Raw genomic sequence first — 24406 nt, forward strand, 5'->3', positions numbered from 1 at the left:
CATTTTCCTTAATTCCTCGGCCCCTGTTTGTCGTAGCCCTAAGTTTTAAGTATCCTTGGAAAGGGGACAAATAGGACTATAACATACTCAAAGGACATCCGGGTATCTATAACAGAACCGGAGTTATAAGCCTCCAAAGTTGGGTGTAATGTTAATCCTATGGAGGGGGGTTTGTTTACGTTTTGCTTAATATCTCGGCCCCTGTTTTTCGTAGCCCTATGTTCTTAGTATCGTTGGAAAGGGGACAAATTGGACTATGACATACTCAAAGGACATCCCCGTATCTCTAGTAGAACCAGAGTTACGAGCCTCGAAAGTTGGGTGTGACGGAGGGTGTGGTGGTTATGAACATTTTCCTTAATTACTCGGCCCCTGTTTGTCGTAGCCCTAACTTTTAAGTATCCTTGGAAAGGGGACAAAGAGGACTACGACATACTCAAAGGACATCCGGGTATCTATAACAGAACCGGAGTTATAAGCCTCCAAAGTTGGGTGTAATGTTAATCCTATGGAGGGGGGTTTGTTTACGTTTTGCTTAATATCTCGGCCCCTGTTTGTCGTAGCCCTATGTTCTTAGTATCGTTGGAAAGGGGACAAATTGGACTATGACATACTCAAAGGACATCCCCGTATCTCTAGTAGAACCAGAGTTACGAGCCTCGAAAGTTGGGTGTGACGGAGGGTGTGGTGGTTATGAACATTTTCCTTAATTACTCGGCCCCTGTTTGTCGTAGCCCTAAGTTTTAAGTATCCTTGGAAAGGGGACAAAGAGGACTACGACATACTCAAAGGACATCCGGGTATCTATAACAGAACCGGAGTTATAAGCCTCCAAAGTTGGGTGTAATGTTAATCCTATGGAGGGGGGTTTGTTTACGTTTTGCTTAATATCTCGGCCCCTGTTTGTCGTAGCCCTATGTTCTTAGTATCGTTGGAAAGGGGACAAATTGGACTATGACATACTCAAAGGACATCCCCGTATCTCTAGTAGAACCAGAGTTACGATCCTCGAAATTTGGGTGTGACGGAGGGTGTGGTGGTTATGAACATTTTCCTTAATTACTCGGCCCCTGTTTGTCGTAGCCCTAAGTTTTAAGTATCCTTGGAAAGGGGACAAATAGGACTACGACATACTCAAAGGACATCCGGGTATCTATAACAGAACCGGAGTTATAAGCCTCCAAAGTTGGGTGTAATGTTAATCCTATGGAGGGGGGTTTGTTTAGGTTTTGCTTAATATCTCGGCCCCTGTTTGTCGTAGCCCTATGTTCTTAGTATCGTTGGAAAGGGGACAAATAGGACTATGACATACTCAAAGGACATCCCCGTATCTCTAGTAGAACCAGAGTTACGAGCCTCGAAAGTTGGGTGTGACGGAGGGTGTGGTGGTTATGAACATTTTCCTTAATTACTCGGCCCCTGTTTGTCGTAGCCCTAAGTTTTAAGTATCCTTGGAAAGGGGACAAAGAGGACTACGACATACTCAAAGGACATCCGGGTATCTATAACAGAACCGGAGTTATAAGCCTCCAAAGTTGGGTGTAATGTTAATCCTATGGAGGGGGGTTTGTTTAGGTTTTGCTTAATATCTCGGCCCCTGTTTGTCGTAGCCCTATGTTCTTAGTATCGTTGGAAAGGGGACAAATTGGACTATGACATACTCAAAGGACATCCCCGTATCTCTAGTAGAACCAGAGTTACGATCCTCGAAAGTTGGGTGTGACGGAGGGTGTGGTGGTTATGAACATTTTCCTTAATTACTCGGCCCCTGTTTGTCGTAGCCCTAAGTTTTAAGTATCCTTGGAAAGGGGACAAAGAGGACTACGACATACTCAAAGGACATCCGGGTATCTATAACAGAACCGGAGTTATAAGCCTCCAAAGTTGGGTGTAATGTTAATCCTATGGAGGGGGGTTTGTTTAGGTTTTGCTTAATATCTCGGCCCCTGTTTGTCGTAGCCCTATGTTCTTAGTATCGTTGGAAAGGGGACAAATTGGACTATGACATACTCAAAGGACATCCCCGTATCTCTAGTAGAACCAGAGTTACGAGCCTCGAAAGTTGGGTGTGACGGAGGGTGTGGTGGTTATGAACATTTTCCTTAATTACTCGGCCCCTGTTTGTCGTAGCCCTAAGTTTTAAGTATCCTTGGAAAGGGGACAAAGAGGACTACGACATACTCAAAGGACATCCGGGTATCTATAACAGAACCGGAGTTATAAGCCTCCAAAGTTGGGTGTAATGTTAATCCTATGGAGGGGGGTTTGTTTACGTTTTGCTTAATATCTCGGCCCCTGTTTGTCGTAGCCCTATGTTCTTAGTATCGTTGGAAAGGGGACAAATTGGACTATGACATACTCAAAGGACATCCCCGTATCTCTAGTAGAACCAGAGTTACGAGCCTCGAAATTTGGGTGTGACGGAGGGTGTGGTGGTTATGAACATTTTCCTTAAATACTCGGCCCATGTTTGCCGTAGCCCTAAGTTTTAAGTATCCTTGGAAAGGGGACAAATAGGACTACGACATACTCAAAGGACATCCGGGTATCTATAACAGAACCGGAGTTATAAGCCTCCAAAGTTGGGTGTAATGTTAATCCTATGGAGGGGGGTTTGTTTACGTTTTGCTTAATATCTCGGCCCCTGTTTGTCGTAGCCCTATGTTCTTAGTATCGTTGGAAAGGGGACAAATTGGACTATGACATACTCAAAGGACATCCCCGTATCTCTAGTAGAACCAGAGTTACGAGCCTCGAAAGTTGGGTGTGACGGAGGGTGTGGTGGTTATGAACATTTTCCTTAATTACTCGGCCCCTGTTTGTCGTAGCCCTAAGTTTTAAGTATCCTTGGAAAGGGGACAAAGAGGACTACGACATACTCAAAGGACATCCGGGTATCTATAACAGAACCGGAGTTATAAGCCTCCAAAGTTGGGTGTAATGTTAATCCTATGGAGGGGGGTTTGTTTACGTTTTGCTTAATATCTCGGCCCCTGTTTGTCGTAGCCCTATGTTCTTAGTATCGTTGGAAAGGGGACAAATTGGACTATGACATACTCAAAGGACATCCCCGTATCTCTAGTAGAACCAGAGTTACGATCCTCGAAATTTGGGTGTGACGGAGGGTGTGGTGGTTATGAACATTTTCCTTAATTACTCGGCCCCTGTTTGTCGTAGCCCTAAGTTTTAAGTATCCTTGGAAAGGGGACAAATAGGACTACGACATACTCAAAGGACATCCGGGTATCTATAACAGAACCGGAGTTATAAGCCTCCAAAGTTGGGTGTAATGTTAATCCTATGGAGGGGGGTTTGTTTAGGTTTTGCTTAATATCTCGGCCCCTGTTTGTCGTAGCCCTATGTTCTTAGTATCGTTGGAAAGGGGACAAATAGGACTATGACATACTCAAAGGACATCCCCGTATCTCTAGTAGAACCAGAGTTACGAGCCTCGAAAGTTGGGTGTGACGGAGGGTGTGGTGGTTATGAACATTTTCCTTAATTACTCGGCCCCTGTTTGTCGTAGCCCTAAGTTTTAAGTATCCTTGGAAAGGGGACAAAGAGGACTACGACATACTCAAAGGACATCCGGGTATCTATAACAGAACCGGAGTTATAAGCCTCCAAAGTTGGGTGTAATGTTAATCCTATGGAGGGGGGTTTGTTTAGGTTTTGCTTAATATCTCGGCCCCTGTTTGTCGTAGCCCTATGTTCTTAGTATCGTTGGAAAGGGGACAAATTGGACTATGACATACTCAAAGGACATCCCCGTATCTCTAGTAGAACCAGAGTTACGATCCTCGAAAGTTGGGTGTGACGGAGGGTGTGGTGGTTATGAACATTTTCCTTAATTACTCGGCCCCTGTTTGTCGTAGCCCTAAGTTTTAAGTATCCTTGGAAAGGGGACAAAGAGGACTACGACATACTCAAAGGACATCCGGGTATCTATAACAGAACCGGAGTTATAAGCCTCCAAAGTTGGGTGTAATGTTAATCCTATGGAGGGGGGTTTGTTTAGGTTTTGCTTAATATCTCGGCCCCTGTTTGTCGTAGCCCTATGTTCTTAGTATCGTTGGAAAGGGGACAAATTGGACTATGACATACTCAAAGGACATCCCCGTATCTCTAGTAGAACCAGAGTTACGAGCCTCGAAAGTTGGGTGTGACGGAGGGTGTGGTGGTTATGAACATTTTCCTTAATTACTCGGCCCCTGTTTGTCGTAGCCCTAAGTTTTAAGTATCCTTGGAAAGGGGACAAAGAGGACTACGACATACTCAAAGGACATCCGGGTATCTATAACAGAACCGGAGTTATAAGCCTCCAAAGTTGGGTGTAATGTTAATCCTATGGAGGGGGGTTTGTTTACGTTTTGCTTAATATCTCGGCCCCTGTTTGTCGTAGCCCTATGTTCTTAGTATCGTTGGAAAGGGGACAAATTGGACTATGACATACTCAAAGGACATCCCCGTATCTCTAGTAGAACCAGAGTTACGAGCCTCGAAATTTGGGTGTGACGGAGGGTGTGGTGGTTATGAACATTTTCCTTAAATACTCGGCCCATGTTTGCCGTAGCCCTAAGTTTTAAGTATCCTTGGAAAGGGGACAAATAGGACTACGACATACTCAAAGGACATCCGGGTATCTATAACAGAACCGGAGTTATAAGCCTCCAAAGTTGGGTGTAATGTTAATCCTATGGAGGGGGGTTTGTTTACGTTTTGCTTAATATCTCGGCCCCTGTTTGTCGTAGCCCTATGTTCTTAGTATCGTTGGAAAGGGGACAAATTGGACTATGACATACTCAAAGGACATCCCCGTATCTCTAGTAGAACCAGAGTTACGAGCCTCGAAAGTTGGGTGTGACGGAGGGTGTGGTGGTTATGAACATTTTCCTTAATTACTCGGCCCCTGTTTGTCGTAGCCCTAAGTTTTAAGTATCCTTGGAAAGGGGACAAAGGGGACTACGACATACTCAAAGGACATCCGGGTATCTATAACAGAACCGGAGTTATAAGCCTCCAAAGTTGGGTGTAATGTTAATCCTATGTAGGGGGGTTTGTTTAGGTTTTGCTTAATATCTCGGCCCCTGTTTGTCGTAGCCCTATGTTCTTAGTATCGTTGGAAAGGGGACAAATAGGACTATGACATACTCAAAGGACATCCCCGTATCTCTAGTAGAACCAGAGTTACGAGCCTCGAAAGTTGGGTGTGACGGAGGGTGTGGTGGTTATGAACATTTTCCTTAATTACTCGGCCCCTGTTTGTCGTAGCCCTAAGTTTTAAGTATCCTTGGAAAGGGGACAAAGGGGACTACGACATACTCAAAGGACATCCGGGTATCTATAACAGAACCGGAGTTATAAGCCTCCAAAGTTGGGTGTAATGTTAATCCTATGTAGGGGGGTTTGTTTAGGTTTTGCTTAATATCTCGGCCCCTGTTTGTCGTAGCCCTATGTTCTTAGTATCGTTGGAAAGGGGACAAATTGGACTATGACATACTCAAAGGACATCCCCGTATCTCTAGTAGAACCAGAGTTACGATCCTCGAAAGTTGGGTGTGACGGAGGGTGTGGTGGTTATGAACATTTTCCTTAATTACTCGGCCCCTGTTTGTCGTAGCCCTAAGTTTTAAGTATCCTTGGAAAGGGGACAAAGAGGACTACGACATACTCAAAGGACATCCGGGTATCTATAACAGAACCGGAGTTATAAGCCTCCAAAGTTGGGTGTAATGTTAATCCTATGGAGGGGGGTTTGTTTAGGTTTTGCTTAATATCTCGGCCCCTGTTTGTCGTAGCCCTATGTTCTTAGTATCGTTGGAAAGGGGACAAATTGGACTATGACATACTCAAAGGACATCCCCGTATCTCTAGTAGAACCAGAGTTACGATCCTCGAAAGTTGGGTGTGACGGAGGGTGTGGTGGTTATGAACATTTTCCTTAATTACTCGGCCCCTGTTTGTCGTAGCCCTAAGTTTTAAGTATCCTTGGAAAGGGGACAAAGAGGACTACGACATACTCAAAGGACATCCGGGTATCTATAACAGAACCGGAGTTATAAGCCTCCAAAGTTGGGTGTAATGTTAATCCTATGGAGGGGGGTTTGTTTAGGTTTTGCTTAATATCTCGGCCCCTGTTTGTCGTAGCCCTATGTTCTTAGTATCGTTGGAAAGGGGACAAATTGGACTATGACATACTCAAAGGACATCCCCGTATCTCTAGTAGAACCAGAGTTACGAGCCTCGAAAGTTGGGTGTGACGGAGGGTGTGGTGGTTATGAACATTTTCCTTAATTACTCGGCCCCTGTTTGTCGTAGCCCTAAGTTTTAAGTATCCTTGGAAAGGGGACAAAGAGGACTACGACATACTCAAAGGACATCCGGGTATCTATAACAGAACCGGAGTTATAAGCCTCCAAAGTTGGGTGTAATGTTAATCCTATGGAGGGGGGTTTGTTTACGTTTTGCTTAATATCTCGGCCCCTGTTTGTCGTAGCCCTATGTTCTTAGTATCGTTGGAAAGGGGACAAATTGGACTATGACATACTCAAAGGACATCCCCGTATCTCTAGTAGAACCAGAGTTACGATCCTCGAAATTTGGGTGTGACGGAGGGTGTGGTGGTTATGAACATTTTCCTTAAATACTCGGCCCCTGTTTGCCGTAGCCCTAAGTTTTAAGTATCCTTGGAAAGGGGACAAATAGGACTACGACATACTCAAAGGACATCCGGGTATCTATAACAGAACCGGAGTTATAAGCCTCCAAAGTTGGGTGTAATGTTAATCCTATGGAGGGGGGTTTGTTTACGTTTTGCTTAATATCTCGGCCCCTGTTTGTCGTAGCCCTATGTTCTTAGTATCGTTGGAAAGGGGACAAATTGGACTATGACATACTCAAAGGACATCCCCGTATCTCTAGTAGAACCAGAGTTACGAGCCTCGAAAGTTGGGTGTGACGGAGGGTGTGGTGGTTATGAACATTTTCCTTAATTACTCGGCCCCTGTTTGTCGTAGCCCTAAGTTTTAAGTATCCTTGGAAAGGGGACAAAGGGGACTACGACATACTCAAAGGACATCCGGGTATCTATAACAGAACCGGAGTTATAAGCCTCCAAAGTTGGGTGTAATGTTAATCCTATGTAGGGGGGTTTGTTTAGGTTTTGCTTAATATCTCGGCCCCTGTTTGTCGTAGCCCTATGTTCTTAGTATCGTTGGAAAGGGGACAAATAGGACTATGACATACTCAAAGGACATCCCCGTATCTCTAGTAGAACCAGAGTTACGAGCCTCGAAAGTTGGGTGTGACGGAGGGTGTGGTGGTTATGAACATTTTCCTTAATTACTCGGCCCCTGTTTGTCGTAGCCCTAAGTTTTAAGTATCCTTGGAAAGGGGACAAAGAGGACTACGACATACTCAAAGGACATCCGGGTATCTATAACAGAACCGGAGTTATAAGCCTCCAAAGTTGGGTGTAATGTTAATCCTATGGAGGGGGGTTTGTTTAGGTTTTGCTTAATATCTCGGCCCCTGTTTGTCGTAGCCCTATGTTCTTAGTATCGTTGGAAAGGGGACAAATTGGACTATGACATACTCAAAGGACATCCCCGTATCTCTAGTAGAACCAGAGTTACGATCCTCGAAAGTTGGGTGTGACGGAGGGTGTGGTGGTTATGAACATTTTCCTTAATTACTCGGCCCCTGTTTGTCGTAGCCCTAAGTTTTAAGTATCCTTGGAAAGGGGACAAAGAGGACTACGACATACTCAAAGGACATCCGGGTATCTATAACAGAACCGGAGTTATAAGCCTCCAAAGTTGGGTGTAATGTTAATCCTATGGAGGGGGGTTTGTTTAGGTTTTGCTTAATATCTCGGCCCCTGTTTGTCGTAGCCCTATGTTCTTAGTATCGTTGGAAAGGGGACAAATTGGACTATGACATACTCAAAGGACATCCCCGTATCTCTAGTAGAACCAGAGTTACGAGCCTCGAAAGTTGGGTGTGACGGAGGGTGTGGTGGTTATGAACATTTTCCTTAATTACTCGGCCCCTGTTTGTCGTAGCCCTAAGTTTTAAGTATCCTTGGAAAGGGGACAAAGAGGACTACGACATACTCAAAGGACATCCGGGTATCTATAACAGAACCGGAGTTATAAGCCTCCAAAGTTGGGTGTAATGTTAATCCTATGGAGGGGGGTTTGTTTACGTTTTGCTTAATATCTCGGCCCCTGTTTGTCGTAGCCCTATGTTCTTAGTATCGTTGGAAAGGGGACAAATTGGACTATGACATACTCAAAGGACATCCCCGTATCTCTAGTAGAACCAGAGTTACGAGCCTCGAAAGTTGGGTGTGACGGAGGGTGTGGTGGTTATGAACATTTTCCTTAATTACTCGGCCCCTGTTTGTCGTAGCCCTAAGTTTTAAGTATCCTTGGAAAGGGGACAAAGGGGACTACGACATACTCAAAGGACATCCGGGTATCTATAACAGAACCGGAGTTATAAGCCTCCAAAGTTGGGTGTAATGTTAATCCTATGTAGGGGGGTTTGTTTAGGTTTTGCTTAATATCTCGGCCCCTGTTTGTCGTAGCCCTATGTTCTTAGTATCGTTGGAAAGGGGACAAATAGGACTATGACATACTCAAAGGACATCCCCGTATCTCTAGTAGAACCAGAGTTACGAGCCTCGAAAGTTGGGTGTGACGGAGGGTGTGGTGGTTATGAACATTTTCCTTAATTACTCGGCCCCTGTTTGTCGTAGCCCTAAGTTTTAAGTATCCTTGGAAAGGGGACAAAGAGGACTACGACATACTCAAAGGACATCCGGGTATCTATAACAGAACCGGAGTTATAAGCCTCCAAAGTTGGGTGTAATGTTAATCCTATGGAGGGGGGTTTGTTTAGGTTTTGCTTAATATCTCGGCCCCTGTTTGTCGTAGCCCTATGTTCTTAGTATCGTTGGAAAGGGGACAAATTGGACTATGACATACTCAAAGGACATCCCCGTATCTCTAGTAGAACCAGAGTTACGATCCTCGAAAGTTGGGTGTGACGGAGGGTGTGGTGGTTATGAACATTTTCCTTAATTACTCGGCCCCTGTTTGTCGTAGCCCTAAGTTTTAAGTATCCTTGGAAAGGGGACAAAGAGGACTACGACATACTCAAAGGACATCCGGGTATCTATAACAGAACCGGAGTTATAAGCCTCCAAAGTTGGGTGTAATGTTAATCCTATGGAGGGGGGTTTGTTTAGGTTTTGCTTAATATCTCGGCCCCTGTTTGTCGTAGCCCTATGTTCTTAGTATCGTTGGAAAGGGGACAAATTGGACTATGACATACTCAAAGGACATCCCCGTATCTCTAGTAGAACCAGAGTTACGATCCTCGAAAGTTGGGTGTGACGGAGGGTGTGGTGGTTATGAACATTTTCCTTAATTACTCGGCCCCTGTTTGTCGTAGCCCTAAGTTTTAATAATCCTTGGAAAGGGGACAAATAGGACTACGACATACTCAAAGGACATCCGGGTATCTATAACAGAACCGGAGTTATAAGCCTCCAAAGTTGGGTGTAATGTTAATCCTATGGAGGGGGGGGGGTATGTTCACGAACATTTTGCTTAATTACTCGGCCCCTATTTGACGCGGAAATTTCCACGAATTCCCTGAATTTTACAAAAAATTCGACAATTTCCCTAAATTTTCCATGAGATTTTTGTCAACTATTTATTTCCCTGATTTTTCCCTGAGGTTTTCCCTGTTTTCCCAGGTTTGTATGAACCCTGAATAACGTAACTGATTACAAATGATAATTAGCATTTAATAAGTTTTAAAAACCGAGGAGTACCGCGCCGCTAAATCGGACCTCTTAGGCACGTGATCGAGTGGGCTGTGTGAGAATTCAACCAATCCCGTAGGGGTAAGAGGTTCTGGCTAGCAGACGCCAGTAAAGCAAAGGCGGCATACGCGGTAGTCATCATGGTTTTCAAGACCAATTAAACACTAATTATTTAGTGTAATTAAAGATGACTTATTTTAATAATTAATTCCGATTATTTTTAGAAAAAGCAGCAACGAGTTACATCACCCGAACTTTCCCTTTAAAATAGAATAAAAGTTGAAATTTCAAGGGAAAGTGAAAGAGATAGATAAGAGAGAGGCGTCAGCGTACCATTAAACCCTTGAATTAAATTGAAAGCGCATTTTAAGACAAAAAAAAAAGACGCGAAAGCGAATAATAACACATTTAAATATAACAACAATATATATTAATTAATCAGTTCAGTTCAGTTCAAACTGATTTTATATAAGTACCTGCAAACGAAACCAATCGAGTCTCAATCCTCTGAAGTCAAATACTTCATTCTCTTCAACTAAAATCCGGAAGAAACGAAACTTAACCAGTCTAGAAACGAAGAAAGAAAGAAAGAAAGAAAGAAAGAAAGAAAGAAAGAAGGAAGGAAGGAAGGATTACTCACTTTGCTTGACACTAAGATTAGCCACGGTGTTATAAACGGAGGAGAGAATGTCGGAGTCGTCTTCAGGCATGACGGAGACATTTTGAATCAAATCATTCAACATCAGGGCGTCATATCCGTACAGATATTGAACGTAGTATCTTTGAATCACTTGATTGTACTTTCTGACTAAGGCTACAAGAGATAAATAAATAAATGCAGCTTTATTTGGAGGATATTCCTATCGGAACAAAAGGGTTCAAAAAATAAATTTCCATGAGGTTTTTCCCCCATATACTTCCCCCTGAATTTTACAGGTTTTTTCCCCCCATATGGAGTATCCTATGGTGCAAATGTTAACGAAGGAGACGAAGGAGGGGGCGGGTTGAATAGGACTATAACATACTCAAAGGACATCCCAATATCTCTAATAGAACACGAGTTACGAACCTCCAAAGTATAGTGTAATGTTAATCCTACGGAGGGGGGTATGTTAGTGAACATTTCGCTTAATTACTCGGCCCCTGTTTGTCGTAGCCCTAAGGTTTTAGTATGGTTGGATGGGGGACGAATCGGACTATAACATACTCAAAGGACATCCCCCCATCTCTAGTAGAAACAGAGTTACGAGCCTGCAAAGTATTTTCTCAAAAATCAAAAGTAACCTAATAACAATAAGTGAGACAAAAAATAAGTTGACGACGATAATGAGGTAGCCTCAAGTTTAAAGTATCCTTGTATGGGGAGCAAAGAGTACTATAACATATCCAAAGGAGATCCCCGTAGCTCCAATAGAACAAGAGTTATGAGCCTACAAAGTTCAAGGTTAAAAATCAAAAGTAACATAATAACAATAAGTGAGACGATAACCAAGTTGACGAGCATTTTGCTTAATTACTCGGCCCCTGTTTGTCGGAGCCCAAAGTTTTAAGTATGGTTAGATGGGGGACAAATTGGACTATAACATATCCAAAGGAGATCCCCGTAACTCTAATAGACACAGAGTTACGAGCTTGCAAAGTTGGGTGTGACGCTATTCCTATGGAGGGGTTGTTTGTTTACGAACATTTTGCTTAATTACTCGGCCCCTGTTTGACGCGGATATTTCCCTGAATTTTCCCTGAGGTTTTTGTCAACTATTTATTTCCCTGAATTTATTCCCTGAGGTTTGTTTGAACCCTGAACAAGGTCTGGTTTACGAGGTCTGGTTTACGAAGGGGTATTGAATGATTTCGAGATATTTTTTACCTCTGAGTTCTTCAATGTGGAACAGAAGCTCGGGCAGCTGCCGATCGACTAAATCTTCGACCTGACTGCGTCCTTTGGCTTGGCGGGGCGGCAAATTTTCCGAATGTCTCAGTAGCCAATGGATCTCGTCTCTGGCTAGAGCGAGTCCCATGAAAACCAACAAAGCTTTGGGCCCCAAAAGTCCCGGTTGATCAGTCAAGATTAAGCCCAAAGCCCAATTCTTTCAAGGCAGTCCTGAGGAATTTTCGCCTCTCTCGATGGACCAGTGTCCTAACAACCATAAAAAAAGAAAGAAAGAAGGAAGGAAAGGAAGGAGAGAAGGAAGGAAGGAAAGGAAGGAAAGAAGGAAGGAAGGAAAGAAGGAAGGAAGGAAGGAAAGAAAGAAGGAAAGAAGGAAGGAAGGAAGGAAGGAAGGAAGGAAAGAAGGAAGGAAGGAAGGAAGGAAAGAAGGAAGGAAGGAAGGAAGGAAGGAAGGAAGGAAGGAAGGAAGGAAGGAAGGAAGGAGAGAAGGAAAGAAAGAAAGAAAGAAGGAAGGAGAGAAGGAAAGAAGGAAGGAAGGAGAGAAGGAAAGAAAGAAAGAAGGAAAGAAAGAAGGAAGTAAGGAAGGAAGGAAAGAAGGAAGGAAGGAGAGAAGGAAAGAAAGAAAGAAGGAAGGAAGGAAAGAAGGAAAGAAGGAAGGAGAGAAGGAAAGAAAGAAAGAAGGAAAGAAAGAAGGAAGGAAGGAAGGAAGGAAAGAAGGAAGGAAGGAAGGAAGGAAGGAAAGAAGGAAGGAAGGAAGGAAGGAGAGAAGGAAAGAAAGAAAGAGAGAAAGAAATAAAGAAGGATGGAGAGAAAGAAGGAGAGAAGGAAAGAAAGAAAGAAGGATGGAGAGAAAGAAGGAGAGAAGGAAAGAAAGAAAGAAGGATGGAGAGAAAGGAGAGAAGGAAAGAAAGAAAGAGAGAAAGAAAGAAAGAAGGAAGGAAATAAAGAAGGAAATAAAGAAAGAAAGAAATTAATTAATTTTAACGACTCTTAAAAATAATCTAAATTAAAATAAAAACTATTTTAAGGCGTCTTACGCAGTTTGTAAAACGTAATTGTAGGATTCTTTGATTTCGGCAGACTTTTTGTTGTAACTAAAAGAAGCGGATGAAATTTTTCTTTCAAGTTTTATTTCAATTAAAAATAATATTTTAAAACTAACCCTTTAATTCCTTCGAAGAATTGTTGGATATAGGAATGTATTAAAATGACTTCGTCTCGAAACAGAGTGACCACCCATCCTCCGCTTAACGCGGAGTTGTCCCATTACGCCGAATCCCGTTAAACCGAAATCCCAATAAATCGAATCCCGTTAAACCGATTCCCAATAAATCGTAATTTTAAGTATTGCTTTTCTCAATCAAGCCCGTTGGGCGGTTTCTGTCTATTGGGAATTTTTTATCAGAAATGTTATCTGTTGTTAGTGTTTTATAATTCTTCGTCAAAAGTTAATTAAGCAATGGTGGTTTCCGTCTCACCGTGGCCTAGTGGAAGAGTATCGGACCATCAATCGACAGACCCTGGATCGAATCCTCGAAAGGAAAAGTAAGTTTCGTAATACTAACATTCGTGTGTTTGCATACTAAAGTCATTATAAACTAAATTAGTTGCATCTGCCTTACGGTTAGGTTAGGTTAGGTTAGGTTAGGTTAGGTTAGGTTAGGTTAGGTTAGGTTAGGTTAGGTTAGGTTAGGTTAGGTTAGGTTAGGTTAGGTTAGGTTAGGTTAGGTTAGGTTAGGTTAGGTTAGGTTAGGTTAGGTTAGGTTAGGTTAGGTTAGGTTAGGTTAGGTTAGGTTAGGTTAGGTTAGGTTAGGTTAGGTTAGGTTAGGTTAGGTTAGGTTAGGTTAGGTTAGGTTAGGTTAGGTTAGGTTAGGTTAGGTTAGGTTAGGTTAGGTTAGGTTAGGTTAGGTTAGGTTAGGTTAGGTTAGGTTAGGTTAGGTTAGGTTAGGTTAGGTTAGGTTAGGTTAGGTTAGGTTAGGTTAGGTTAGGTTAGGTTAGGTTAGGTTAGGTTAGGTTAGGTTAGGTTAGGTTAGGTTAGGTTAGGTTAGGTTAGGTTAGGTTAGGTTAGGTTAGGTTAGGTTAGGTTAGGTTAGATCTGGTTAGGTTAGGTTAGGTTAGGTCAGGTTAGGTCAGGTTAGATCTGGTTAGGTTAGGTAAGGTTAGGTTTGGTTAGGTTAAAGAATTAGTCTCAATTATATCATTCCAGTTATTAATTTTTATTTCCTTTATGAATATTTGTTACATTCCATTCAAAATTTTTAAACATCCGTTACAATATTTGATGATATGGCATCCAGTAATTTCGTCGCGGCACTGATTTTACATTCTTTGGGATTTTCAATGGCGGCTTGATATTTTTTTACAGCATTGTTGTACCTTTCGTTGAACTGAAGAAATTTTGTTTTCGCTGGTTTCGGAGGTTTCCCAGCGTCATTATCGAGCTTCAAGGATCGGCATTCTACGTGTAGCTTTTGCAGTATTTATATATATTTCAGAATATAACCAGCTTAAAAAATATATTTAAGACATTGAAATGCCAATCTTAAGAAAAAGAACCCGTCAAAGTATGAAAATTAACCCGCACATTTGGCGTTTTCGGTCCAATGGGATTCGGTTCAATGGGACATTCGATCTAATGGGATTCGGTCTAATGGGACTTTCGATCCAACGGGATTCGGTCTAATGGGACGGGAGCCTTAACGCCTTGGAAAAGAGATCGGCCGCTTGGGGAGTCGATAAAGATTGGTGAATCAACATCAAACCGACAAAATGGGATTAACATTAACGTCAATCAACAGGTTTAAACTTAAATTTCGCTTTAATTAATCAGGGAGCCCAGGAAATATAGGAATTTATTTCCGGAATTATTGTAGGATTTTATAGGAGAAAAAACGCCTGTGTTTTTATAGGAAAATATAGGACTAAAAATGCTCGTACATAATACAATTTTAGGGCTTAAACTATGTAGAAAAATCTCAAAAAATAAAAAGTAACAAATTGGACTATAACATATTCGAAGGACATCCCCGTATCTCTAATAGAACCAGAGTTATGAGCCTCCAAATATACTGCAATGTTAATCCTATGGAGGGTGGTATGTTCACGAACATTTTGCTTAATTACTCGGCCCCTGTTTGTCGTAGCCCTATGTTTTTAGTACGGTTGGATGGGGAGCAAATTGGACTATAACATACTCAAAGGACATCCCCGTATCTCTTGTAGAATTGGATTTTACTTGGAAAATTCAGAGGAACTATACGAAAACTTTGACTACCAAGGCAAAAATATAGGATATTATAGGACCTTTAGGTGAAATTATAGGATAATATAGGACTGGTTCAAAAATATAGGATATTATAGGACCTTTAGGTGAAATTATAGGATAATAGAGGACTGGTTCAAAAATATAGGATATTATAGGAATAATAGGAGCGCTGCTGGGCTCCCTGTAACTTACATATGATCCACCTTTCCATGGCCTCCAATGACAAATACTCGCAAGATATCTAAAACATTTCAATAAGTCTTGGGCTCTCAAATGTTGTGTTTAACTCTTTTTGATTACCGTGTCAGTCTGAGCCGGATTGAGCATTTGAGCCGGATTGGCGACTAAATTTAACATTTGCCCTTTCCCCCAATCATCAGCCGTGACGTTTTTACGCGGGAAAACTTGTTGCAGAGACATAATGGCTTGGAATAATAACTTGGCGTGAGGGATGAACTCTTCCGATAACTTCTTCATGGGAGGGTCGTAGTCTACTATTAGCTGACCAAGGCGGGGAAAGCTACTATCGCTGCGGCGACAATAATCGCAAATTAGACACATTAAATACAACAGGGTTGCCACGGAATTTTCAGAACCAAATTCCCTGACTTTCCCAAGTTTTCCCTGACCTTTTCTCCTCAGATTTTCCCTGACCTTTTTAGGCCGAAAATTTAAATGTTTACAGCACTTTGTTTTAAGTGGTGCTTATAATTCAATAAACTCGATCTACATTAAGTTTATATCCAATGTATTTGTTGCACCAAAATGATTAAGAAACATTTTAACTATAAATAACCGACAACAGCCGGTTAGATCATAGCACATTCAAAATACAGTTTTTCCAATAAATATCATATCTTGGTGGTTAATTATTTGATAATTAATTACATTTAAGTCGCAGAACCTATTTTAATCGATATTTTCATGAGCATAAAAACCACCCGACCAGTTCTTCTTCATAGCCACCAAATACCATAAAATATCTAAAAATATAACCTAACTTAACTTAACTGAACTGAACATAACCCAACCCGACCTCACCTAACCCGACCCGACCCAACCCGACCTCACATAACCCAACCCGAGCTAACCAATAATATGAAGGGTAAAATATATGACATTTATTGAAAAAAACTGTGTATTTTGAATGTGCGAGCTAAACTGTAAAGTTTGGCCCTCACCCTGTGTTAAGAAGAGAGGATGAGGAAGAGAAACTTTCATTACTCTTTCAATAAAGACTTTTCCCCACAAATTGCACCCACTAAAATCAAATTCCCTGACTTTTCCGGCCCATTTTTAAATTCCCTGACTTTCCTTAACCTTTTTTAAAATTCCCTGACTTTCCTTAACCTTTCTTTAAAATTCCCTGACTTTCCCTAACCTTTATTTTAAATTCCCTGACTTTCCCTAATCTTTTTTTAAAATTCCCTGACTTTTCCAGGTTATCCCTGACGCGTAGCAACCCTGAATTTAACTTCTATAATAAGTCGGGGACTAACCTTTGACCGTGCGTCATTTCGTGGGCAGTGTTAAAGAGGCCTAAAACGGCTTTTCTATCTTCTACTTGAGATAAAAGTATCATCAATGAAACGTAGGTCAGACTAAATTCAAAGAATAACCCCTTCGTTAACCCTTCCCTTACAACTCGGTTAATTAAAAATATTTGTCTCCTCACTATATCTAACTGCACTTGACAAGCATCCATAGTCGTTAAAAGTTCACAAACGTGATCCTTAAAATCTAACAGATCAACGAACGTGTAATAATAGAGAGAAAGAGACTTCATAATATCCTGCCGAATACTATAAACAGCGCTAAGCTGACTCTGTAAGTCGAAAATCGGGCAGGGGTAACTTTAATACGGACAAATACACGAGTAGACGCAATGGGGGTACGGAAAAACGGAAAAACTTACGCTCGTTCCTCTAGAATCGACATTAGGAAACCTCCTGATGACGTGCTTTATGGCCGATTCCAAACTTTTATCCGATAAGAAAGACGGCTTGGACTTGCTATCACCGCAGGCTTTTTTGATGTTATAAATCCGCGTTAACATACCAGGCTATTTTTAAGAATAGCCCCTGCTCTTCCAAACATGATTTATTAAGTTTGGAAGAGCAGGTGCTATTCTTCAATTTTGCCCCACAATATTTCTTCCATCCGCGGTAATTACGGATATCGTATCTGCATTTAAGGTAATTTTAATTAGTATTAATCATTTAAATTTTAAATTTAATAAGCTTACGATTTAAATAGCTTTCCAAAGTCGCCGGCATCTTAAGCCTTGGTAAAAATACCTTTTTCCCCCCAAGTTTTAATCGTAATTTATAATTTGATACTGAATAAAATTATAACACTTGGTAAAATACGGTAACTTTAACACCTCAATTATGTTCTTCAACTTAATTACGATTAAAAAAAGCAGTTTTTCATTAAATTTTGGTGGAATCGTAAATTGGTAACCCTAAACTCACACGGCGACAGACGAAAGGAAGTTGCGTAAACTATATGTGCGTGCGCAGGAGCGCAAGTCGGTTGTAGAAACAGCCGTCTTGATTGGTTGGGAGACTCGGGTCAGGTGACTTCATCTTTGAAAAAGCCCGGAGTCACGATTTCTGCGTTTTAGGACGTCGTTAGTGTTTTCTTGGGCCAATTTTAATTAAACGTAATTGGAATTAATTCTAGTTCGAGTTTCAAAGATGTATCAAAGAAAAATCCCTAAAAGGGATGTTTCGAATCCAAGGTATATATTGTTTATTTTTTATATAAATAAGGATAGTGGTGTATTATAAAGGGCAGGCCCAAGGCTTAGCGAATTTGAACCAACATTAGGCTTAACACTAGGGTCTAATATGTCGTTTTAGTAACAACAAGAAGAGGCGCTGGTCAATTCAACCGGATTCTCAGGAACTTTTAGGGGATTTTTCTCAGCAATCTACCGAAAGCACTCAGTCTCAAACTGAAAACTCTCAGGATATGCTATCGCCACGCTATAACTCTTATAATTCTCAATTGCCACGTGATCAAGATGGCTTTGTCGTACCGGCTCCTCGTCATCAACAATCAATTGGTTTGTTCCCCCAATGTGGCTCCGTTTTTCGCCAACAACCAGAGATAAAAAACGTGGATAAGACGAAAGCGTCGAAGAATTCATCAGAGTCTACCAAGGTACGTTGACCATTATACTGGACAGGGACAGGCGGGGATTAAATAAGCTACTGTTTAATTTGACAGAGCGCTTCGTCAATCTTTGGACGAATTAAAAACACTTTTTGCGGTAATAATAACTACGACACGCGTCCGCGCAACGCGTTGATGGTAACCAGCAATGGACCTTCTCATAGCACAGCCGTAAACTCTAACGTTGGATTTAATAACAACGCGGATTACGACCGCGTTAAGGCTTTGCGCGAATATTTGCGCCCCGAAAGGTATTATTCCGGGCTTATACTAAAGCTAGAGCTAGGCCCACACGGGTTTCTTAATTATTTTGTTGGTTGGCGTCTTAAAGAGAATCCAAACTGGAAGAAGTCGCTTGTAAACTCGAAAATTTGACGGAAGAGGTGCGGGAAAGAAACGGCGAAATCGTCAGCGTTTTAAAAATGATTCTGGAAAGCAACAATTCCGCTCGAAATTCCGCCGAAGTCTTTGAGCGCGGAATGTTCGAGTTCGTAGGGAAAATGTTCCAATTTTTCAAATCCTTCTTTAAACCGGAGTTGTTGAAACCAATCGAAAATGATTTACCTCAAATGAGCTCCGATATCGTCACTTTGAACGAGTAAGATCTTGACCCATGACCCAAGATGGAAGGAGCAATTGTAATCGAATGTATGTATTTAAAGGGACGTGACTGGAAACTTGGAAACCTTGCAAACGGAACTTGGAACCTTCCACCGTAACTCGGAAGATAACAACAAGGCGATCCGCGACATTCTGCGTAAGATGACCTTTGACGAGAAACGCCAATGCATTGAGAATTCGGCGGCGACTCAAATGAAGGGCGTCTGGCCGGCCCCTCCTGTTACTCAAAGGGCGCTGGGATTTCGAGGACCCAGGATTCGTTTGTGTCCCCCCAAAGATCTGAACGCTCCTCGAGGAGGAGGAAAAGCCAAAAGAGGGATAACAACAAGTGGCAAGAGGAGAAGCCCCCCTGGAGGTGGCGAACCACCCGCCAAGAAAACCTGCTTGATTCAAGCGAGGAACCGATATGCTTCTTCCGATCCCTGTGGCTCAACTTATATATTGAACTATACCTTGGTTCCCCGAGGTAAACAATGCCCCCCCTTTCCCTCAAAATGGCGGACAACTTCTCGGCGGCGGAGCTCCAATTTGCGTCCCGTTTTCCGCCATTTTGAGGGTAAGTGGGGTCGAGCCATTCTTAAGTCCCGTCCCGCTTCCCTAGTCTACCTTTAATCCTGTATCATATATATATTTTAAATTTTGGCAGAAGATAAATCTGAAGAAAGTGATGAAGAGCCCACCAAGGATGTAAGCACGCTTTTCTTTAATAATTAATTAATAATGATAATAATAATACATGGGTACGCGTAATAATTTGACAGGATTCCGCGGGATATTTTGGTCCTTAGAAGCCCCTGCAGTTCCATTAAGGTGGTACCACTTCTCTTGTCCAGGACTAGTTTTGTCAAGATTTATTTACCAATATAGATATTGGCGGCTTTATTTTTTCGTTCTCTCGAAGCTAAAATACGTCCGTTGATGTATATCATATCATATCATATCATATTATAGTTTAGTTCAGTTCAAATAAAAGTTCAATTCAGTTGCTGTACCCTGGCGTGGCTGTAGAGTAGAACGCCCGAGAAAGTCGTCATTATTCCCAGAAATTGCAGCCAATGAATGGATTCCTCGAATAAGAGATATCCTCCCAGGAGAGTCAGGCAGAATTTTAATTGCCCCACCACGTTATGCTATGCCTAAATTACCGCCCCCGCCCGTTAAGGTCAAAGATGCTCGGGCCGAGGCTTAGCTCAGTTTTTTAAACAAAGGCTTACAGGAAACTAAGGCTTTGGAAATTGGTTGGGTTTAGGTCAAAGGTCGTTTTTTAGTTAACAGAGGCTTAGGGCACACTTTCCTTTTTAGTTAACAGAGGTTTAGGGCACACTTTCCTTTTTAGTTAACAAAGGCTTAGGGCACACTTTCCTTTTTAGTTAACAAAGGCTTAGTTTCTCAGCTATTTAGGGTTACGAATACTAAATAAAGGATACGTAACGGCGGAAGTATTGCCAATAATCCAATAGATTGATAAATTAATGGCAAAGGCGACTGTGCAGGATGAGGCCACAAAAATCTGTCAAATAAAAGACAAGGTTAAGTTAATTAGGCTTAGAAACTTTCGGGTTCTCAGACTGAAATGAATATCTTACAAATTCCCTGATGGACCATTCGTGGGTCGTAATCAAAAACCAGGGTTGCTCGATTACTAGGACTATTAGAAAGAGCAAGGCTGCCGATAACGGAGCTTGATAATACAACAGTTGCGTCGAATTGACTTGAAATTCTTTCTGCTTTTCGCCAACCCACTAAAACGACATTCGTTTGATTACGAAAACCAATAATTAACGCCGCTAATTAACGTAATTACCACTTGATAAAGGGACGTTATTAAGATTCCGTTCAGAGCAAATAACATTCCAGTCAAGTTAAATTTGATGTCGTAATAAGAGTTTAAAAATACTTTCGAAGAAACAAATTTTTCCATAGCCCTGGAAATTAGGAAAGGGGGTGGAACTGGAAATCATTTCGAGCAACCTGTTAATATAGGTGCATAGGAAAACCTGTAAAGTGGTCTTATTCCTCTTGTTTTTCCTGCGTACGATCTCAATTTTTAAAATACGATCCAAATCAAATCCTCGTACGATAATTCGGCGCGCGAAATCTGGCAACCCTGGAAGCGACGGAATTTTCTAATAGACATTATTGAGTCTTAAAGTGTTCTCGATACTTTTTTTACCTCTCCGTGTGACGTAGTCCAGGAGAGGTTCTGTAACGGCCGTGTCTGTCTGTCTGTCTGTGTGTCTGTCTGTCTGTCTGTCTGTCTGTGTGTCTGTCTGTCCGTTGTTACACCCACGTGACCGCGTTCGCAGTTTGCGTATCGGAGCAAACGTGTTCGCCATTTCCGAACTGCTTTTACAGTCACGGAAATGGCTCCTCTACTTGAGTTCTCACACCACCATCTTCTGGTCTTCGTCCATCCCACACGGACACCAGTCTGTTCTTACTGGCTTCTAATCACCACCATCTTCTGTTCTTTGTCAATCCCAACATTGACACCAGTCTGCACTTACACTGGCTTCTAACACCACCATCCACTGGTCTTCCGTCTATTCCACATAGACACCAATCTGTATCATTGGCTTCTACTCCATTATCATCGTTTGGTTTTAGGATATACGCGGCGATCAGCTAGGGTTACGAGAAACGTCTAGCCTCCCTAAGGTGGGATCGCCACCAAAGGTTTTCGCAATTGCGCTTTTTCCTTACTATTATAATGGAAACGAATCGTATATATACCCCAAATTTGATAAAAGCGGGCAAGAGGGGTACCCTTCACTTTAAACGTCAATATTAGCAAAGTTTGAGAAGATAATAGGTATAACTTTATTTTAAACGATTTAACTATTATTAATGTTAATTATTGAAGATTAAAATAATTAAAAATAATTATATTTATTTAAATATTAAAGATAAACCTCTCGTGCAAAGAGAGAGATTATCATTGCCTCCTATATCTACCAAGGCCCGTGCATGCGATATATTTCCTTCGTTGCCTCCTATATCTATCAAGGCCCGTGCATTGTGATATATTTCATTCATTGCCTCCTATATCTATCAAGGCCCGTGCATTGTGATATATTTCATTCATTGCCTCCTATATCTATCAAGGCCCGTGCATTGCGATATATTTTTCAAAACAACAACAAAAATGGGAAACCCCAACTCAGAAACATAATAACGTTTTTATTGGATACTTAAGTTTATATAATCTTCTTGACACGGAGAGGTAATATTTTGGTTTTCCCAACTTGTTTTCATCAGTTTTTACCTCTCCGTGTGACGTAGTCCAGGAGAGGTTCTGTAACGGCCGTGTCTGTCTGTGTGTCTGTGTGTGTGTCTGTCTGTCTGTCCGTTGTTACACCCACGCGACCGCGTTCGCAGTTTGCGTATCGGAGCAAACGTGTTCGCCATTTCCGAACTGCTTTCACAGTCACGGAAATGGCTCCTCTACTTGAGTTCTCACACCACCAATCTTCTGGTCTTTGTCCACACCACACGGACACTAGTCTGTTCTTACTGGCTGCTAATCACCACCATCTTCTGGTCTTCGTCCATTCCACGTGGACACCAGTCTGTACATACTGGCTTCTAATCGCCACCATCTTCTGTTCTTTGTCAATCCCACATTGACACCCGTCTGCACTTACACTGCCTTCTAACACCACCATCCACTGGTCTTCCGTCTATTCCACATAGACACCAATCTGTATCATTGGCTTCTACTCCATTATCATCGTTTGGTTTTAGGATATACGCGGCGATCAGCTAGGGTTACGAGAAACGTCTAGCCTCCCTAAGGTAGGATCGCTACCAAAGGTTTTCGCATTTGCGGTTTTTCCTTACTATTATAATGGAAACGAATCGTATATATACCCCAAAATTTGAAGAAAGCGGGAAGAGGGGTACCCTTCACTTTAAACGTCAATATTAGCAAAGTTTGAGAAGATAATAAGTATAACTTTATTTTAAACGATTTAACTATTATTAATGTTAATTATTGAAGATTAAAATAATTAAAAATAATTATATTTATTTAAATATTAAAGATAAACCTATCGTGCAAAGAGAGAGATTATCATTGCCTCCTATATCTACCAAGGCCCGTGCATGCGATATATTTCCTTCATTGCCTCCTATATCTATCAAGGCCCGTGCATTGTGATATATTTCATTCATTGCATAAACATAAGCGAGATTGTTTTGGGAAAAAAATACTGCTTCCACTAATGGGTTTATACTCCTTCTTACTGTTGTATAGAGTAATCATGATAAAAGCTTAAAAAATTACGAGAGGACAGACCTTTTTTATCCTCATTCAAAAATATTTTTTGGTGCTAAGACTGCTTTAAAAAATCCAAACGGTTAGGCATTGGTAAAAAAGACAAATGATATTTTTCAAATCTTATGAGATAACGCCCACCTAGTTGAAAATTGCCGTTTTTTATCCGCGGGAGCCATTCTTAATGAGAATTTCGATGCTAGTAGGTTGTCAATTAAACTACCGGTATATTATTGTTGTTGGAAATTGGATATTAAGTCAAATTAAGTGGTTGTAAAGAGCCAGCAGGTTTTTGCCGCTTCTTTTTGTGAGTATTTAATTTTTATATGTAAAATGGAGGAAGATAATGTTGAGAGTAAGGATGAAATGCGGAAGCGCAAAGCGCGGGAAAGGATGAGGGCAAAAAGGTCGACGTTTTCATTGGATACTTAAGGTTATATAATCTTCTCGACACGGAGAGGTAATATTTTGGTTTTCCCGACTTGTTCTCAATGTATTTTGAAAAATATTTCGTAACACTAAACAGAATTAAACTAAAAACTAGGGAGATTCTCCCTAGGGCCATAAAAATGAATTAAAGACACTTACTGTTCAATAGCAAGGAAATTAAATTGACACGCAAAATTCCAAGGCTAAAAAACATTTTACTAAGAATTGACCAATAAACACTAAGTAAAGGTTTTGCCGGTAGATCCAAATGTCGACATTAGAGAATACGGTTTTAAGCGCCCTTTACAAATGAAACCAATTCAAACGTTTAGATTCGGATCATCGTCCGTAACGACAATTGATTTGAAAAATAAAATAAAAAAAAACTCCCTAATTTCGTAATCAATTTTATTGCAAAGTTTTCTCAGCTCACCTTTAAAATTAACAATTTAAATAATAATCCGTAAAAAAAGTAAAATACAGAATTTAAATAATAATCCGTAAAAAAAGTAAAATACAGATAAATACAAGTTGGGAAAACCAAAATATTACCTCTCCGAGTCAAGACGACTACTTACAAACTTATTTACCCAGATATGGAAATGTTTCTTAAGTTAAAATCTATGAAATATTAAAGCAGTATACAAAGCACAGCAAATATACTGTAAATCAGACGACATTTTACATCCAATAATGATATACTTGTACACATTAAAATCATCCGATGGGGGAAAAACGGGAAATGAAGAGATAAAACTTTGGAGGGATATTACCTTTACGTGTTTGTAAAGGCCCAATTTTCTACTCCTCAACTGTATGGCCTCTATGTTCAAAGCCATATTCACAACAGGGTTGCATTGTAAACACTATCCTTTCGTTTCATCTCAACGATTTTCGTAGTTTGTCAACATG

The 24406-nt window shown here is 41.1% G+C and overlaps 3 protein-coding genes and 1 pseudogene across 13 annotated transcripts in view; 1 reads left to right on the forward strand and 3 right to left on the reverse strand.

Moving 5' to 3' along the window:
* The window catches only part of LOC149597314 (uncharacterized), a 79544-nt gene that overhangs the window by 19720 nt on the left and 35418 nt on the right, over positions 1-24406 (reverse strand). The gene's annotated exons all lie outside the window — the stretch shown is intronic.
* On the reverse strand, positions 10209-17264 carry LOC149597316 (membrane-associated protein Hem-like; annotated as a pseudogene). Its single transcript, XR_016379197.1, has 12 exons — positions 17234-17264; positions 17162-17172; positions 16904-17050; positions 16488-16813; positions 15289-15517; positions 15181-15229; positions 14419-14488; positions 12886-12969; positions 12761-12817; positions 11703-11972; positions 10476-10649; positions 10209-10370 (listed from the first exon to the last, which is right to left on the reverse strand). The product of XR_016379197.1 is annotated as a membrane-associated protein Hem-like (transcript).
* Positions 17068-19815, forward strand: LOC149597317 (uncharacterized). Of its 2 annotated transcripts, XM_089861021.1 has the most exons (8): positions 17068-17183; positions 17674-17731; positions 17853-18156; positions 18223-18419; positions 18500-18766; positions 18831-19345; positions 19436-19476; positions 19551-19815. In XM_089861021.1, exons 2-8 carry the CDS (start codon positions 17688-17690, stop codon positions 19575-19577), a joined length of 1395 nt encoding a protein of 464 aa, XP_089717147.1. In that variant the 5' UTR covers positions 17068-17183; positions 17674-17687; the 3' UTR covers positions 19578-19815. The 2 variants fall into 2 exon arrangements, with proteins under 2 accessions (XP_089717147.1, XP_089717148.1); XM_089861022.1 differs by lacking the exon at positions 17068-17183 and having other exon boundaries at positions 17456-17731; positions 18831-19255.
* Positions 19478-23795, reverse strand: LOC149597318 (solute carrier family 35 member E3-like). 9 transcript variants are annotated; one of them, XR_016379241.1, is made up of 5 exons: positions 20594-20993; positions 20376-20531; positions 20217-20299; positions 19782-19925; positions 19478-19690 (listed from the first exon to the last, which is right to left on the reverse strand). XR_016379241.1 is itself a non-coding variant. In XM_089861036.1 (5 exons), the coding sequence occupies exons 3-5, from the start codon at positions 20708-20710 to the stop codon at positions 20183-20185; spliced, it is 390 nt and encodes a 129-aa protein (XP_089717162.1). In that variant the 5' UTR covers positions 20711-20714; positions 20787-20896; positions 22055-23795; the 3' UTR covers positions 19936-20182. The 9 variants fall into 9 exon arrangements, 8 of the variants coding, with proteins under 8 accessions (XP_089717163.1, XP_089717162.1, XP_089717160.1 ...); XM_089861036.1 differs by lacking the exons at positions 19478-19690; positions 19782-19925 and adding an exon at positions 22055-23795 and having other exon boundaries at positions 19936-20299; positions 20594-20714; positions 20787-20896; XM_089861037.1 differs by having other exon boundaries at positions 19478-19925; positions 20594-21001.

The sequence above is a fragment of the Phalangium opilio genome, unplaced genomic scaffold (genome assembly GCF_054372755.1).
Source record: "Phalangium opilio isolate 3A_F unplaced genomic scaffold, DU_Popi_V2 ptg000362l_1, whole genome shotgun sequence".
NCBI classification, from domain to species: domain Eukaryota; kingdom Metazoa; phylum Arthropoda; class Arachnida; order Opiliones; family Phalangiidae; genus Phalangium; species Phalangium opilio.

Coding starts and splice junctions, on each gene's coding strand:
- LOC149597317 (XM_089861021.1), top strand. CDS start 17,688: ATGTATCAAAGAAAAATCCCTAAAAGGGATGTTTCGAATCCAAG. Junction 17,732..17,852: donor AGGGATGTTTCGAATCCAAG/GTATATATTGTT, acceptor ATGTCGTTTTAG/TAACAACAAGAAGAGGCGCT. Junction 18,420..18,499: donor GAATATTTGCGCCCCGAAAG/GTATTATTCCGG, acceptor GGCGTCTTAAAG/AGAATCCAAACTGGAAGAAG.
- LOC149597318 (XM_089861036.1), bottom strand. CDS start 20,710: ATGGAAAAATTTGTTTCTTCGAAAGTATTTTTAAACTCTTATTACGAC. Junction 20,532..20,593: donor TAACGTCCCTTTATCAAGTG/GTAATTACGTTA, acceptor ATGTCGTTTTAG/TGGGTTGGCGAAAAGCAGAA. Junction 20,300..20,375: donor AATGGTCCATCAGGGAATTT/GTAAGATATTCA, acceptor TTTATTTGACAG/ATTTTTGTGGCCTCATCCTG.